Consider the following 17,209-nt stretch of genomic DNA (forward strand, 5'->3'; position numbering starts at 1 on the left):
TATATATATATATATATATATAAAGCTTTCGTATTAATAAGTTTTTAGTTTGCTTTTTTCACACTCTTTTGTCTACCCTGCCTTCCCATCCCCGCCCTATTTAACATGCCTTTCACCTTTGGTCTCCATACAATCTACATTTTATTTCTGTCTCTTAAATGCCACTTTTATGGTCTCTTAATTGCCAGTGTTCGTTTTCTATTAACAAAAATTCTATTCCACTGTCTTTTGAACTTCGGTACTCTCAAGAAGTCCACTGTCAAAGTAGTCAGTTTATTATTATATTATTTTGTCTGCTGACCTTTAATTTCGCTTTGTCTGCCATGGTCTACAGTTCTGATTTATTTTACGTGGGTATAGATTTATATTCTTTTTTTTATTTTGTCAGCTGATATATTAAGGAGAATAGATATATTGTATTTTTCTACAGCGATTCTTTATTACATTTTTGAAGACTGTCTTTTCTCTGATCTGCACACCATTCCTAAAAGCATTTTTGAAGATATCTCTGAATAATCTCTCTGTTTTACATAGTGTTTCTCAACTTTCTGGTAAAATTTTTGTATTATTTCCTCTATCTGTCCAATTTAGACTAATTTATGAAGTCTGTGATTAACTTCCTGGTTTTTAACTGCTTGTGCTTTAAATCTGTTCATTTGTACACATATTTTTCTATAATTGCATGCATGTGTGTTTACCTTTCAACAAGTTTATTTCTGTAAATCTGACACTTTCTCATAATTTTCTGTTTTGTGTAATTATAGCTTCTCATTATGACAATTGAAACATTCACCATCTGTTTGATTAAGTCTCACCTCACTGAATTATAATAATTTAATAACTCTAGTTTCCAAATAGCTAAGCCAAACATGCCAAATTCTATTAGCTGTCTAGTTTAGGGCTTTTTTCATAGTGATATTTTAATATTTGCATCTGGTTCCAAATCTTTTTATTTGCTCTTAACTTTTAAATATTATAAAATTTAAATATTAATATTGTAGTTTGCACATTCTAATTTTCAGTAGTTTAATTAAATATTAGTAATTAAACAATATTTACTGAAGTGAGAATAAGAAAATTTTGATATTAATTCACCCCACCTTCCTAGGCTCTGAGTATTAATTTTGCAATGTTAGTACAAGTAAAAGAGGATATTTCTTTATAATGAGATGTTTTGCTTAAATTGCCATACTTATCTTTCCTTTTGTTAATGCCTAAATATGTCTATGATAGTTATTCTGTTGCCATTTCCTATATTATTATGACTGATCTGCCTTGTTTCCTGTTGATTTTATGTGCTTTATTAAAAAGATTGGTTGGTTTTATTCAAATGAATTTCCAGTCCCCTAAAATAAAAGTGTCTTCAGGTGTTCATGGTATCATAAAATAATTTAACAAAATTTCTGGATAAGTTCTTCCTATATTTTTATCATAATCCCTTGAAAACAAGATGACTTAGTGGTTCCCAGACATTTTATTTATTCATCTTTTTTCACTCTTTGGCTATGGAAGAATTAGTCCTTCATTACTTTCATGAGTTGGCAAATCAAAAAAGTTATCTTTGATTCCTCTCAACTGGAAATTCAAAGTCACTATCCCTTCCTTAATATTCCCACTCACTAAACAGATGGTGCTCTCTTTATTTTTAGTTATTCTTCCTTCATGCAATATATCCTAACTTTAGTTTCCCTCTTTCCTTTCTTACAAGTTCCTCCCACTCTCTACCTCTCCTTTCTCCCAGATCCATTTCTCCTCCTTTTCCCTTCAGAAAAGAGCAGACCTCCCAAGGACATCAACCAAACATGACATAATAAGTTACAATAAGCCTAGGCATAAACCATCATATCAAGACTGGACAAGGTAATCAAGTAGTAGGAAAGGGTCCAAAGAACAAACAAAAGAGTAAGAGGTATCTCCACTCCCACTGTTATGAGTCCCACAGGAATACCAAAATAAACAACCACAACATATTTGCAGATGGCCTTGCTTAGAACCATATAGGTGCCATGATTTTTGGTTCAGTCTCTATGAATCCCCATAAGCCATGCTTAGTTGAGTCTGTGGACCATGTTTTCCTGTTGTGTTCAACCCCTCTGGCTCCTACAATCCTTCCTCTTCCTCACTCATGGGTCTCCATGAGCTGTGCATAATGTATCTGCTCCTATCAGCAGCCTGAGAAAACCTCTCTGATGATGATTTGGCTAAACAAAAATCTATGAATATAGCAAAATATCACTAAGAACCATTTCATTGACTTTTTTCTAGTCATATTTAATTCTGTCCTTGTTCTCCAAGCCATGCAGCTTCCAGTTCTGGCCGTTTAAGCAATGTCATGTATGAATGCCCTCTTATAACATGGGCCTCAAATTAAACTAGTCATTGGTTGGATAGTCCCATAAATTCTGTGCCACCATTGACCCAGCAAATCTTGGAGGCAGAATAGATTGTAGGTTGAAGGTATTGTGACTGGGTTGGTGTCCCAGTCCCACCACTGGATACAGAAAATGGCCGGTATCATTAATTACCAGGTGTCCTTGCCAGGGTCACCATAATAGGTTCCAGAACTAGATTTGCACATTGCCTCCCAAATGTTTCCCTGTTGTCTTTTTCAGTGGACCTTTGAGGGTATATCACAATGGGGAAAGTACTTACTAACACACAGAAACTCCTGGACTCATTCAATTTTCACCTTGTAAAAACAGCAAGAAGAAAAAATATATATGGAGATAAGGAAGTAATTCATGTTTGTTTTCCAAATGAAAAATTACTGCTTAACTTTCTGAACAGAGCTCTCTTCCCTATATTCAAATCTCTTAATCAAATCTTGGCCATAGCTTGTAAAAGTTTATGTTTGCTACATAGTAATATTGCATATATAATTTATAGAATGCTATAATTTAACCATTTTATTTAAGTATGAAAACTAGTTACCAAATTCAAATAATAGTGACAATACATATGATCAAACACATAATAATATTGCCCATTTTTCTTTTATTTATACAATTTTTCTGGTATATCTTTATCATAAGATATGAATCTAAATATTCTTACAACTTATGGTTTATTCTTAATATCATTGTCTTTCCTTACATGGCCTGTAAGGTTTCTTTGTGAGCTTACTTCTTATAGAAACTGGTCTTGGAAATTCTTTTGCTTTTGATTGTTAGCTTGTCTTTGTGTGTCTTTTTATTTCCTATGGTCCTTGAAATGTCATACTTTGTTATCATCTGTAATGTAAGCTTAGGTTTCGATTCCTCAAAGAAAGATCATCCAAGCAGCAAAATTTTTTGCACCTTCCTCTTAATGCTTGATGGTGGATATTTTCCGGTTTTTGCTTCAGGAGACATGCCATGTTATTGTTAGTGACTTGTCTGAGACCAACGTTTCTTTTCCAATATGAAGCTAGAGTTAAATATCATAGCTGACATGTCATATACTCTGATAACCCCATACTTTGTTAAACTGAATATTATCCTCCCAATTTGTATTGTGTTCCTTCCCTATTTTTCTTTATCTGATATGTAGAACTTCCTGATCCATGGTTAAAAGGATAAACTTTAATTTAAAATGCATTATTAATATTCAACTTGGAATTACAATCAGACTGAGACATTGTGAAAGTGATCAGTAGTTTCTTCTACTCTTTTGGAGAGTTTGTTCTTTCATGTGATTTTTTTTTTAATTTCAAAAATCACTTTAAATTCTACGATTTCAAAGCAATTTAAAATTCCAAACTTAAATTTAGCAGTTACTCTAAGTACAATTTCCATCCGGTTTAGGATTCAGGAGTGTATTTTGTTTTGAAAGTATGACCTGTAAAGCCTCTCCTGCTGTGTCACTTAGTAGTATTGAGGACAGAAGAAAGCATCTATTCCGATAGTTAAGTCATCATCACGCTACCTCAGTACCTCAATCTGCGCCTAAGTCCATATGCCTTATTACAAGTGTCACCCCCTTACCTTTAAATCTCTAACATATGCTCAAGAAATTACAGTAAGTTGATAGGTTTACAGACACAGCATATTGATGTTCAGTTATAGAATATCCTCCATTATTTTTAATCAACTATGTAGAAAATATTAGGAATTTTACAATCTTTTAGTTTCCCTTAATATGTAATTCTTTTGTTGACTTGCTATTGATGGTACTCTCAGGATGATGTATTATAATGGTAATTGCACCTTTGTTTTTACTGTACTTTGCAGATTAACCCTAAATATATTTTTCTCCTTCTTTTAATTTATTCTTTGTGTCTTTCACATCAGGCATCTCCATCCCATTTATATTCCTATCTCTTTGCATCTACCCTCTGCCTTTGCATATACCCCCCAAAATAAAATGAAATAAATTTTAAGGAAAAAAAAGAGGGAAATTATCAGTCTCATCACAAAAGTTGTATTGTGACACCTTTTTATCTATGTAGCTTTACTTGTGTTTATTGTAGAGAGTCATTGGTCTGGTTTGAGGACTTTGGTTTCTGCTACATTATTTATGCTGAGCCCTCACTGGTACTACTCTTGGTTATCCTGCTGCTGCCCTGAGTTGTAGACATCCTGCAACTTTGAATTTGTGGGACCAGTTCCTTTACATGCTCCCACGGATCCCAGATGGAATAGATGTTGGGATTGGCCAACACCTAACCCTGGTTCTTGGCCTGAATAGTTGCAGGGTTGGTCAGCTCTATTTTGGGATAAAAAAAAATACTTTTTCAAAAATATATACTAAAACCCAGAATTATATAATTACTAGGTATGTAAATGCCCACATTAATAAGACTGAGGAGTAGGCTTTCCAATATACATATTCCTAACAATACATATAATTTTTGTTGATTTATTTCTTCATTTGTGCTAGCTAAAATGCCGTATCACTTTACTCACTTTTATTCTAACGAATGTTAATGAGAATAAATACATATGGTTACTATTCTTTCTATATAAAATTCACTTTATTGTTTAATCTTGTGTATGTGTGTGCACCTATTAAGACTGATTAAAAATAGTGTGTGCTCTTACCACTGAGATTCTCTATAGCACCTATTTAGTTTATTTTTTCTCCATTTTGATGACTATGATGGCTTCATTTTCATGGGTCTAAAGGATTTTTTAATTTACTTTTAATAGACTTATTTAGATGTTTGAATGTTATTATTTAAGTTTTAACAAATGTTTCATTTTTATGTGCATAACAATATTTTCATAATATTTTCGACTCTTTGGGTAATGGTTAAGATTTTGTTTAAATGTAGTCAAATATGTTCATTTCTTTTCATATTATTAGTTTTGTAAAATATATTTTATGTCCAATGTCCTCCCATACTGAGAGTTTAGAGTAATCCTCTTCTATATTATTTTTAAGGATTCTAAAAATTTTCTTATCTTTGAGTACTAAATTATAAAGGTTTATATTGTATATCAGAGATGACTGAGAAATAACTATACATTTGAAATAGCAGTTGTGTGTTGTGGGACTAAGGCCCAAGGAAATAATAAGAAATATGAGAAAGGAATGCATATATATGAGGGTCTTCCTTGCAAAACAGGAATGAACATAGTCAAGATAAATCAATTTCTATTATTATTATAAATCAACATATAAATTGCTGAAATAAAATCTTGGATTTATTATAAAATTCTCTTCCTATCAATATAAAAACCCTAAATATGTTTAATAATGGCAGAAGAAACAGTTAAAATCATGTGTAAATTTTAAATATAAAACTATTTTGGTCAATTTAGAAACAACACAACAGTATTAGCTACTGATGTTTAAAGAAAGACTTATGCATGCATTCTATCATATGCTTTGATTTTTCTATTTTTAAGACTGATGTGTAAGGGAATATCTTCTTTAAAAGGCAATTCACTAAATCTTAAATTTATTCAAATAATACACTGCTTCCTTAATGATATTATTACTGAGATGTTGTATCACCAAAGAATCTAGTTTTATTTTAAGTCATCTACCATAATGATTGAAATGTAGAAAATGAAATTTTCAATTTTAAGAAGTTTTAAAATCATAATATGAAGGTTCCATATTAACCTTTGTGAGGCCATATTTAATCGTCAGTATTCATTTTTCTTTCTTAGGAAGTTTGGGCATGTTGGCATGAATTATTGTCATACTTGGAGAAGGCAAACAAGTGGCTCAATGAAGTAGAATTGAAACTTAAAGCCACTGAAAATATTCCTGCAGGACCTGAGGAAATCGCTGAGGTGCTAGAAGTAAGTGGTAAATTTTTCCAAATGATCTTTGTGTGCTACCTCGAAAAGCGCTAGTGCCAAAGAGAAGACAATGTTTAAAAACACAAGGCAGAAAAATAGCTACAGGATCCTTCAGTCCTGCTGTTTGGACAAACCCTTCTTCCTTCCAGGATCCTTCCAGGTCTCAAGAACTTAAAATGAAATCACTTGTCTTCTTATCTTGGATATGTAAACTCATGTTAATGAGTACTGTATAACTTAAATACTTTATAAACAAATGTACCTTTCAAATTGTCATATACATACTTTTTATTTTAGACTTTAGATATGAAAAATTAAATGAGTTTGCAAACACAAGGTATAAATTACATTATATTCTGATGTATAATTAACCATTCATGTTGTATACATTTTGCTTAGTTTTTATTATCACTAACCTGCAATAAATTAGAGTGTTAGCATATTCAGTATATGGAGATCTGTAAAATAAATATAGCACCTTTGTGACTGCTCAGAGACATTCCATAACCAAACGATTCATGTGAAATAACAGTGTGATAAATTCTCCAGAAAAAAACAAAACAAAACTTATCATGCTTCATTAAAAAGTCTGGCAGTCAGAATAAAGACTGGGATAGTGCAGCTATCATAGGAATTTATCTCATTTTATACTTATTACCAGATTAAATTTTTATACCACATTTTAAGTAATACTTTGAAAGAAGGTGGCATTTCAAATTGGTTTGTATGTCTCTCACATGTGAAAGCTAATAAAAATAATCCCCCAAAACATGAAAATGAAATAGAAAATATGGGAAAAAGAAAACTAGAGGTGTTATAAGGGACATGAAAGGAAGCAAATATGCTCAAAATGTGTTAGATGCATTTGGAAACGTATAAATGTCTCATTGTTTGTCTAATTACAGTTGCTAATAAAATGTAGCCCATTTAGAGAAGACTGATAAGACATCAAAGGAGAATGTTAGGGTGAGGAAGAGGAGGCCTCATTGCTAATATTTACCATCTTGTTGACTGTTGCATGTAAATTTTTGTTTGATGAGGGAGGTTGCTGCCAATTACTCTTCCAGACCGTTTAGATTACAAAAAGAATGTACCAGTATTTGACAAGAATATAAAAGCTGTAGTACTTCCAGATTTCCTAGCTACTAAAGAGTTATATAACTGAATTCTTAATTGATATTGTTTTTGTTTGCATTTTCGTTTAAATTTATATATACATTTTAGCATATTCTTCCCACACCCCTACTTCTTCAAGATCCTCTGGGAAAGGGAAAATCAGTTAACCTTTATTTAATCAGTTTATCTTTTATTTAATTAACAGATTATATACTTCATCAGGAATTAAGGAGAGAAAATTGCTCTACTAAAAGTTTTATAAAATGCACATATTTGCTACATATAATGAAATGTTACTAGAAAAATCAATACTAACATTTTTGTATTAAAATTTTGATGAGTTTTTTTATAGATTTTAGATGTCAAAAGTACATTTTTGCAAAACAATTAGGAAATAATGATATTCTGATGCTCCAGAAACTTCAGAACAAGATATATTGAAGTTGTTCAGAATTTAAAAAGTAATCGGCCCATAAGAATGACCTAAAACACCTCTGAGAACAGTTTCATGATTTTGGAAACAACAATGGATTGAAAGAATTGGAGCCTGTATTTATCACTTATTATATGGTTGTAAGTTCTAGTGAAATGATATTGGATTACTTATTCCCTAGAATACATAAAACTGGCATTGAGATTATGGTTCTTTATATAATCTATCTAAAAAAAATCTGTCAACGTTGAACATTTTTTTCAATTAAGGATTAGAAGGCTGTAAATAATAGAAAGTCAGGAAATGACTTGGCAGCAAACTTCCCCCAAAATGAAAGGAAACATCTTTTCTCAGCGCACGCACATATACATGTACACAATCATACATCCAAACACAGACACACACACACGCTTCACACCACAAAGAAAATTACGCAGAAATGACAATGGTCCAGCCAAAATCCCCAGGTGATTTCTGTCTGCTGTCTCTTTCTGAGCACTAAGGAACTTCATGTCATTTCTATCAACTTCCAGTCCTAAGATGTCAATGTGAAAATATGTGAAGAGTGAAGGAGTTTCTTTGAGAAGAAATGGCTTATGAGCTGCTACTGCACATATTTTCAGAAGAATCACATTATTTACATGTCACTGACCATTACAAAAGCAAACAAAGAAAAATCCAAATCAAAACAAAACAAACAAGCAAAAAGAGAGAAATTGAGCACTTTACCTTTTCACATTTTAGAGCAAAGGTCATCCCTAAGAAAGTGTCATGTTTTAAAATCACAGTCTATAAAATAGTGACAAGTCAGTGAAAAATCAAAAGCCATCCTCCCATTTTTAAAGAGTGCTCCTTCATGCTTTATTATCCAAATTAAATGTTGCTTTACACTGCTAATGTCTTAATTGTATGTAAATGAGAAAATGCTGAGCTTTGTGCGTAAATTAGAAAACTTAGAAAAAGGAGAAATATTAATTTTAGAAAATGTGTTTCAGTCTCTTGAAAATTTGATGCAACATTCAGAAGATAACCCAAATCAGATTCGCATATTGGCACAGACCCTAACAGATGGAGGAGTCATGGATGAACTAATCAATGAGGAACTTGAGACATTTAATTCTCGTTGGAGGGAACTACATGAAGAGGTATGGAGACAAGTGGGAAATCTCTTTAGTTTACCTTTTATAAATGCATGCCAGACAGACATGGTCTTCTCCAATAAAATGAAACATTATTTCAGTTTATTTCAGCCTTCACTTTTAGAGAAGTGACTGAATTCTTTTGACATGCCTTTCGTTCCTTTTAGAAATACATGAAAAGTATGGTATTTTGTTTTATTTACTGATTTTTATAGAGCTCTACATTTTTCTCTGCTCCCCTCCCTGCCTCTCTCCTCCCCTTCAACCCTCCCCCAAGATCCCCATGCTCCCAATTTACACAGGAGAAAAGTGTTTTTTAGCAGGAAACTGAGACATGTCAAGAACAAATAGCATGTTAACTCAATAAATTATGTTATACTATGCTGTCTTACTTAGTTACGGTTCCTATTGCGGTTATGAAAGATCATGACCAAGACAACTTGGGGAGGAAAGGGCTTGTCAGCTTAGAGTCCAACTAGGCCATACCTTTTAATTATGCCACTCCCTGGTGACCAAAAATTTAAATCTATGATCCTGTGGTGGCCATTCCTATTCAAATCACCACATTATACGTAATTAAAGGGTAATCATATATGAGGATTCACATACATGGCATGATTTTTCTAACTAAACATAAAATAACATATGTTCCTACTGTTGCATTAAGGCAAACATAGACAAGGAAATAAGGATCAATAATCAAAAGTCAAACCTGGGTTGCATAAATCAATTGATCCTGGGTAACAGTTTAAGTATTCCATATCCTCATGTGTGATATTGATATTTTTCCAAAGAATTTTTTGTGAGAAAATATTTCTTTAAAAGTGTCAGGTATAGCCGGGCGTTGGTGGCGCACGCCTTTAATCCCAGCACTTGGGAGGCAGAGGCAGGCGGATCTCTGTGATTTCGAGACCAGCCTGGTCTACAGAGCTAGTTCCAGGACAGGCTCCAAAGCCACAGAGAAACCCTGTCTCGAAAAACCAAAAAAAAAAAAGTGTTAGGTATAGAATCAAGATCAAAATATATATTTAATAAATGTTAAGATGTTTTTTTAAATTTTGCCTGGTTTGTATGCCAGAGTGCATTCCTTCTAACAAATAGTTGTGTACATCCATATGTGTATCATAGTTAATTAAGACAAGCATAGGAAAGCCAATAAAAATAAATATATAAAATATATGACAATTTTAAATGTCGTAAACATGTATGCTCTTACAAATTCAATGTATCTGTAACAGGATTGAGAAAGCACTCCTTACAAGTTATCAAGCATTTGGATGGGTTCAAGAAACTGGTTACTCTGTGAAACCACCCTAGCTACCCTGGAACTTGCTCCCTAGAGTAGGCTGGCCTCAAACTCATAGAGATCTACCCTCCTCTGCCTCCCAAGCGCTGGGATTAAGGGCATGTGCCACCACGCCAGGCTGTTTTCTAAGTCTTCACATTAGGTATTTTCCATATTTGCCTTAGTAATCAATTAAACAGAGTGCTATGGAAACACTAAATATATCTGCAAAATAAACTTGAAACTACTACAAGTAATGACTGTGTTTATTATATATATATATATATATTTATATATATATATATATCAAACCAATAATAACCTTGTAGTTATTTGATATTTGATAATGCAAATAAGTATATCTGGTACTTTGTTGAAAGCAATATTCTTTCTGAAATAATATCCTTAAAATCTGTGATGCTGATATTTAATATGTTGTGAAATTAAATGTTTTCTTATAATTTTCACTTTAAAAACTTCACCCAAAGACACCATGCTTGCATCACTGCCACTACTCCGTCCCTGTTCAAGTTTTTCTGTGTTCCTCTATCTGAAATCTATGGTAGCTGTACAAATTAACATTATTATATTATAAATATGTGTACATATATGTACAACATATGTATATATTATGTATGTATGGTATGTGGTATGCATGTATATATAACCTATTAGTCTACTTAGCATTGTATGCACATTTGTCCTGTCCTTGGACTGAACATCGTATGTAAGAGGTCAGTCATAGATGATATTAATTATCCCACTTTCATCAACCATTATCCAGCTATAGCTCTTTATTTAAAGTGATACCATGTTAAAATTTCCCTGTCAATATTGGCATGTCATATGGTATTCTAATTATGCTGATCACCAAGCATATTGTGGAGATTTTGTGGATGCATTTTCACTGTCTTTCCTAAAGGACACTATCTAGTTAACAAGAATCTTGCTCCTCCAGCTCTTATAATCTTTCTGTTCCCTCTTTCATGATTTTTACTTGCGTATATAAATTGTGTTGCTGATATATTAGTTGAGGTTTGGTAGCCCGCAGAATCTTATTTTTTGTCTTTTTGACCAACTGATAGTTTGAAACCCAGATTCTAGAGTATAAATTGGGCACTTGAATGGAAATCGTGAATTACTTAAGTAATTGAGAATTGCCTAACAATATCAATTGTATTATTCTTTGGATAATGTCACTGGCTATCTACTCAGGATATGTTATTTGATGGCCCAGAAAAAGAGAATAATTATAGTCAAGAATCATAACTTTGTTTTTAAGTCATTATTTTTGTGGATAGAGAAAAGCATATTTTCCATTAAAAACAAAATATTTTTCCATCCAAAAATGAGTCCTACCCCATTTTCTCCTCAATTAAATGCTATGTCAGAGGTCTGAAAGGGTTTTATTGCCTACCTAATGTTTCCTATAGCTGCAATTATGCAGAGATAAGGTAACACTCAATTGCCTGTAAAATCAGTCATACAGCCAGGGATTTTTATTGCCTATGAATACTGAAGAGGGGTGTGCTCTATCCTACTCCTAATTCTAAAAGGTAAAGTTGTACTCAAATAAGAAGAAAATTATTTCAATAATTTTAAAGACATCTTTCCATCTTCATATACTATATTTTCTAGTTATAGAAACAATCTGAATGATGATTAACAAGCCAGAAATCTGCTTTAAAATCATACCAAGGCACATCAAGAAAACTAAAGCTTTATTTTCTACTTAAGTGACAAAATTTCTAAGTTGTTCTAGTATGCACCAAAATGCTTACTGATGGTAGTAATGCTTGATTGGTTATCAAGGCCGCAGTACTATTCAAAAGACCTGATATCATATTCTCTTTCTGCTTTCAAATTTCTTTATGATGTGGAATCTTGGGGATATCTATTCTATGCAAATGGCAAAAGTATCAAAAACACACAATATTGTGTTAATGCAGGGACACTGATTACTCCTGTCTTATTTCTCAACTTTTAAAGAAAGCTAGATCTTGAGTTTAAAGAATTAAGACTAAATGGAGCTATGGGGGACTTAAAAGAAGAGAAGAGATTAGAAACAGGAGGAAGAATGTTGAATATATTCAGCATACATGATATATTTTCATTAAAATAACTATGACATTTTCTCTATGAACAATAAATATATTACAATAGAATTATTAGGAATGTTTAATTAAAAGGATATGTTTTATAATTTTAAATATTTTAATTGTACGTTCAGAAATACAAAGCCTTTACAGTTTCTTATGAAAATAGTTATCTTTTTTAATCTTTGATAAGAATTTCTATCTTTTCCATATCTGCCTATGAGTTTATGTATTTATATTCTAATGGCATGTGTGAATGTACATGCTATAACATGCAAGTAGAGATCAGGAGACAACTTTGTGGAGTTGCTTCTCTCAATTTACTTTTATGTTGGTTGTAGGGATCAAGCTCCCATCGTAGACTTTTATGGTAACTGCCCTGACCCACTCACTGAACAATCCCAGGGTCTCTGTCTATAGTCTTTTACCTGAAACTAAGTAAGAGGCAGAGTAAAAAAAGAAGAAACAACATCATATTTGATTAATTCTATTTTAGTATTAACCATCATGATAGATAGCTGCAGAGACCCCTTAGCTCTTCCAGGTAATTATGACAGATTGTTCACTCTGTGTTACATCTTGCTTAGGATAAATAGACCGGAAAGGCAAATATCGATTCAAGGCACACTGAAAAGAACTGGCTTTGCATCAAATACAGGGTTTAATTCTGTTACAAAACCCTCTTTCTAAAATAGAAAATGTGCTTTGTGATTTTATTTTTTAAAACATTAAGCTATAATGATAATAATATTAATGCTCGCTATTCAGTGAGCCTCAATTTTATGTTAGTCTATTTGATGTTACTTACGTATAGTGTGAAACTTATTTCCAACTTAGTTTTCTGAAATAAATTTTATGATCTAAAAATGCAGGAAGGATGTTAACTTGCAGTGCCATGAAGCAACAGGCTACAGCGTTTAACATGCCTTGAGTGGTATGGCACAGGAAAATGTTTAATAGATTAGCTGTGTGTTGAAACATCCTCACTAGAAGAGATGTGGAAGTAAACATTTAAGAGCAGGGGATAAGATATAGAGAAGAGTATCACAGGTAATCTACCCATGAGCACTGACCCTTCTGTCGCCCTATTAAATCTAGTCATTTTTTTCAGTAAATCAAGATAATTGACAGTAAGTAAGTCTAAGTATCAGACTTAAGTAATTTTATTAATCATGTTTCAACTAAGTCTAAGAGGAAGATATTTTTCCTTATAAAATATTTGCATTTGTTTCTGATTAGTGCTAATAGTCTGCAATTACTCTGAATTATTCATTTGTCTGGATATTCAAACCAAGTAAGAGGGGAAAGGAGACTGGTTAGTTTCGCAAACGCTGGTACCTTCAGAAAGTTTTCAGTCAACGGAAGATGCAATAGTAAGACATATTTGACATAGACTATCAAGTGATTGCAAGACAAAAGACAAACAACAATAAAAAGATTTACTTCGGAAAGAAAAAATAAAATTTGGACTAGACAATGGTAATTTGATGAGGAAAGAAGTAAGAGTAAAATAACTGATTTATGGTGAACTCCATCTCTCAGGAATTTGTACAAGGTTTAGGCTCATGAATCTAACATGTGAGGAGACAGTGGGTAGTAGAACAAAAACATGGTTTCACTATGTATTTAAAACAGGATCTCCATTGTAAAAGAGCCATTAAAGAGGCAAAGCGCACAGCAAAAGAGTTCCCATTCAAATCATGCTCTACTTTCCTTCAGTAAAATCACATGTAGTGAGAACAGTCCGTTTCTAAGCATCTCACAGTTTTCTCTAAAATATTTCCTTAATTAGAACCATGAACAAATGTGTACCTAAGGATTCAAAAGAAAATATAATCTTGGTTCTGTTATCTTTATTGTCTCCAAGAAGTGTTTGATTATAGTCTAAAATAACCAAGAGCCTCGTCTTTGGAATCCTGTCTTACAATTATAGCAATATTCAGAAATTTCTCATTTGATATTCTTCAGTATGTCACCATGTCCTAGTAGCTTTCATGTGAATTCTACATATTATTTTCTCTCTAAATTATCCAATTTACATTACCTTCTTATTTTAGCCTGTTAGCTGTTCATCATTTTCCCTAAATTATGGTAATCAGATCAGGTTTATACTTTAAGGAGTTTGTACAAACAGCAAATGTAGAACCCTTGTTCAAAATGTTATAATTTCCTGACAGAAACAGCAGGACTTTAGACTAAGTAGGGGCTCTTCTAGAATACATTACTATGTGACTGCCTGAGTTACATACAAAGGATGGCATGTCCAAGTGTTATTTTTATGTTTTTATTGCTTTTACACTTTTAATTCTTTTCAAAAGTATCCAGAATAACTTAACCCCATTTCTATACAATATTACTGGTTAATTATTTCACTGGAGATAATCTACCAACAAAAATGATTTGTTTTCTTCCAAAAGAGATTTTTTTCCCTATTAGACTTAATCCATTAATAATAATAGAAACATCATCTGGGATTGCATTATCCTCTTTATTTTTTGTGTGATCTTTCTTTCTTTGTGAAAAACAGCATAATGCATACCATGGATCTTTATTATTAAGATAAAATTAATATCCTTCTAAAAATTTTGCCGTGCAAACAGGCTGTTAGGATGAACATCTGGGTTCAAACTGACTTAGTATTTAGCAGGATAGTAGAAACTATGCTTGCTACTGTAATAACTTAAATTAGTAACTACACTTTAAGGGAAGAAAGCCATTTATATTAATATTATATTATTTCTAATAATATTAACACAGATATTGATATATGTAAAGATAATAAATGGTCTAACCATTAAATGCAGGAAACATAGACTTAAAGTTATGCTCCTAGTTTTATTTTTTTCAATGTAACTCGAGCTAGAGTCACTTTCGAAAAGGGAGCGTCAATAGAGAAATAATGTCTCAAGTAGATAGATGTGTACACAAGTCTATGGGTACATTATCCTGATTAGTGTTTAATTGGAAAGGACATGTCCCACTGGGAGTGGTGACACCACTGAGCAAGTAGTTGTTCAGTGCATAGGAATGCAAACTGAGTGTGTGCCTTTTGTCAGGGCCTACCAGTTAGTACTGGATAACCATTTGTTGTACTCTCCAGTAGAAAGGACTAGTTTTCATATTCTCAGCATTTGCTAGTTGCCTATAGTTCCGACCGCGTTCCGCCGCCCGGTGTTCCGACGGCGGGTCTGTGGCTGTGTGAGCTCTCCCCCTTCCATGTCAGCATATCTACTTTTGTTGCATCAGTTCAAGTCATGTATCAACAACCATCTTGGTGAGACATTATATGTCCCTGCTGACACAGTCAGGAAACACAGTCTCACAACAAACTCCTTGTTCTTCTGGTTCTTACAGTCTGTACCCACTCTTCCACAATGATCCTTGCACCTTAGAAGCAGGATTTCTGTTGTAGATGTATCACTCAGGACTGGTTCCACAGCGCTGAATTTTGATTATGGTTTTTAGCAGCCATCTCCATATATTGTAAAGGGAATTTCCTTTGAAAGGTAATAACTATGCTTATCCGTGGGTAAAGAACATTTATTTATAATGTACTTAGGGATTATGCTGGTTTAATTAATGGCAGCAATAGATCCCCTTCTTAGGCTCATAACTTCACTAGACCTGGATAGCTGGTTAGATTTCCGAAGCTAGGCGTAATTTCTTTCTCATTCAGTGGTTCATCAGTGAGAGGCTGATGGTTACCATCAAGGTATTCAGGCCAATGCAGCATCCTTAGGTTACCTGTCATGCTGATTGCTATAATTCATAGGCATCATAGCTGAGTAGGAATGCTGGTAATTACCTCCTTTGAAAGTTTCCATGATACCTTTTGATTCCAGAAACCAAGTCCTCTTAGAGGGACGTGTGCCCGAAGTGTGTGTGTGTGTGTGTGTGTGTGTGTGTGTGCACATGCACGTGCAAATGTGTGTGTGCATGTATGTATTTGGATGCTGACTTAACTTTTATTAAAGATATTTTTAAATTATTCCTTTTATTTCTGAGTTGCTTTATACTTTTTCATACATCTCTGCTATTTTTACCTTTCTCTCCTATCTCCATAACAAGAGACACCCTATTTTTTCCCACCTCACTTTTCCTCTTATGTACATACTATTATTTCTTCTTTATTAAGCCCCACCCAAAGACTCTTAACTGTTCTGTTTTCTATGATTACTTCAGGTTATATAACCTGAATGATTCAATGGTTCAGAGCTAGGAAATCAGATGATTAAGCATATATAGCATTACTCTTTCTAAGTCTGGTTCTCCTCACTCAGTATGATCTTTTCTGCTTCCATCCATTTACCTGCAAATGTCATGGTTTCATTTTTCTATATCTCAGTATAATATCCTATACTATGCTATACTATAAAAATGTTATTAATACACTTTCATTATCCATTTGTCAGCTGAAGGGTATTTAGATTATTTCCATTTCCTGGCTATTGTAAATAGAGCAGCAGTGTAAATGACTGTACAAGAAACAATGAAGTATACATTACAGACTGTGCAGGTTGTGCTTATATGCACATATTCACATACTGTAGTAATAGGGGCGTCAGGGCTGAGCACCCCGGCCGCCTGGCTAGCTTATATACCCCGAAATAATTACACGGACACTGTATTCTTTTAAACACTGCTTGGCCCTTTAGCTCTAGCCCTTACTTGCTAATTCTGATATCCCAATCAACCCATCTCTAATAATCTGTGAGCACTGGTCTTACTGGGAAGATTCTAGCCTATGTCCATCCTGGGTCGGAGCTTCATCGCGTGTGTCTGCCCAGGAGCGAGCAGCATGGTGTCTCTGCTCTGGAGAGCAGAGCTGTCAGTCTGAGCTCACTTCCTCTTCCTCCCAGCATTCTGTTCTGTTTACTCCTCCCACCTATGTTTTAACCTATGAGGGCCAG

The 17,209-nt window shown here is 33.4% G+C and overlaps 1 protein-coding gene across 1 annotated transcript in view; it reads left to right on the top strand.

Annotated features, from left to right (window-relative positions):
* Dmd (dystrophin) overlaps nt 1-17,209 on the top strand; it is a 1,456,297-nt gene that overhangs the window by 96,092 nt on the left and 1,342,996 nt on the right. The window contains exons 15-16 of the mRNA XM_026777353.1: nt 6,096-6,230; nt 8,775-8,924. Coding sequence (XP_026633154.1) covers nt 6,096-6,230; nt 8,775-8,924 — 285 coding nt within the window. The remainder of the gene's footprint in view (nt 1-6,095; nt 6,231-8,774; nt 8,925-17,209) is intronic.

Source organism: Microtus ochrogaster, unplaced genomic scaffold (assembly GCF_000317375.1).
Source record: "Microtus ochrogaster isolate Prairie Vole_2 unplaced genomic scaffold, MicOch1.0 UNK58, whole genome shotgun sequence".
NCBI lineage: Eukaryota > Metazoa > Chordata > Mammalia > Rodentia > Cricetidae > Microtus > Microtus ochrogaster.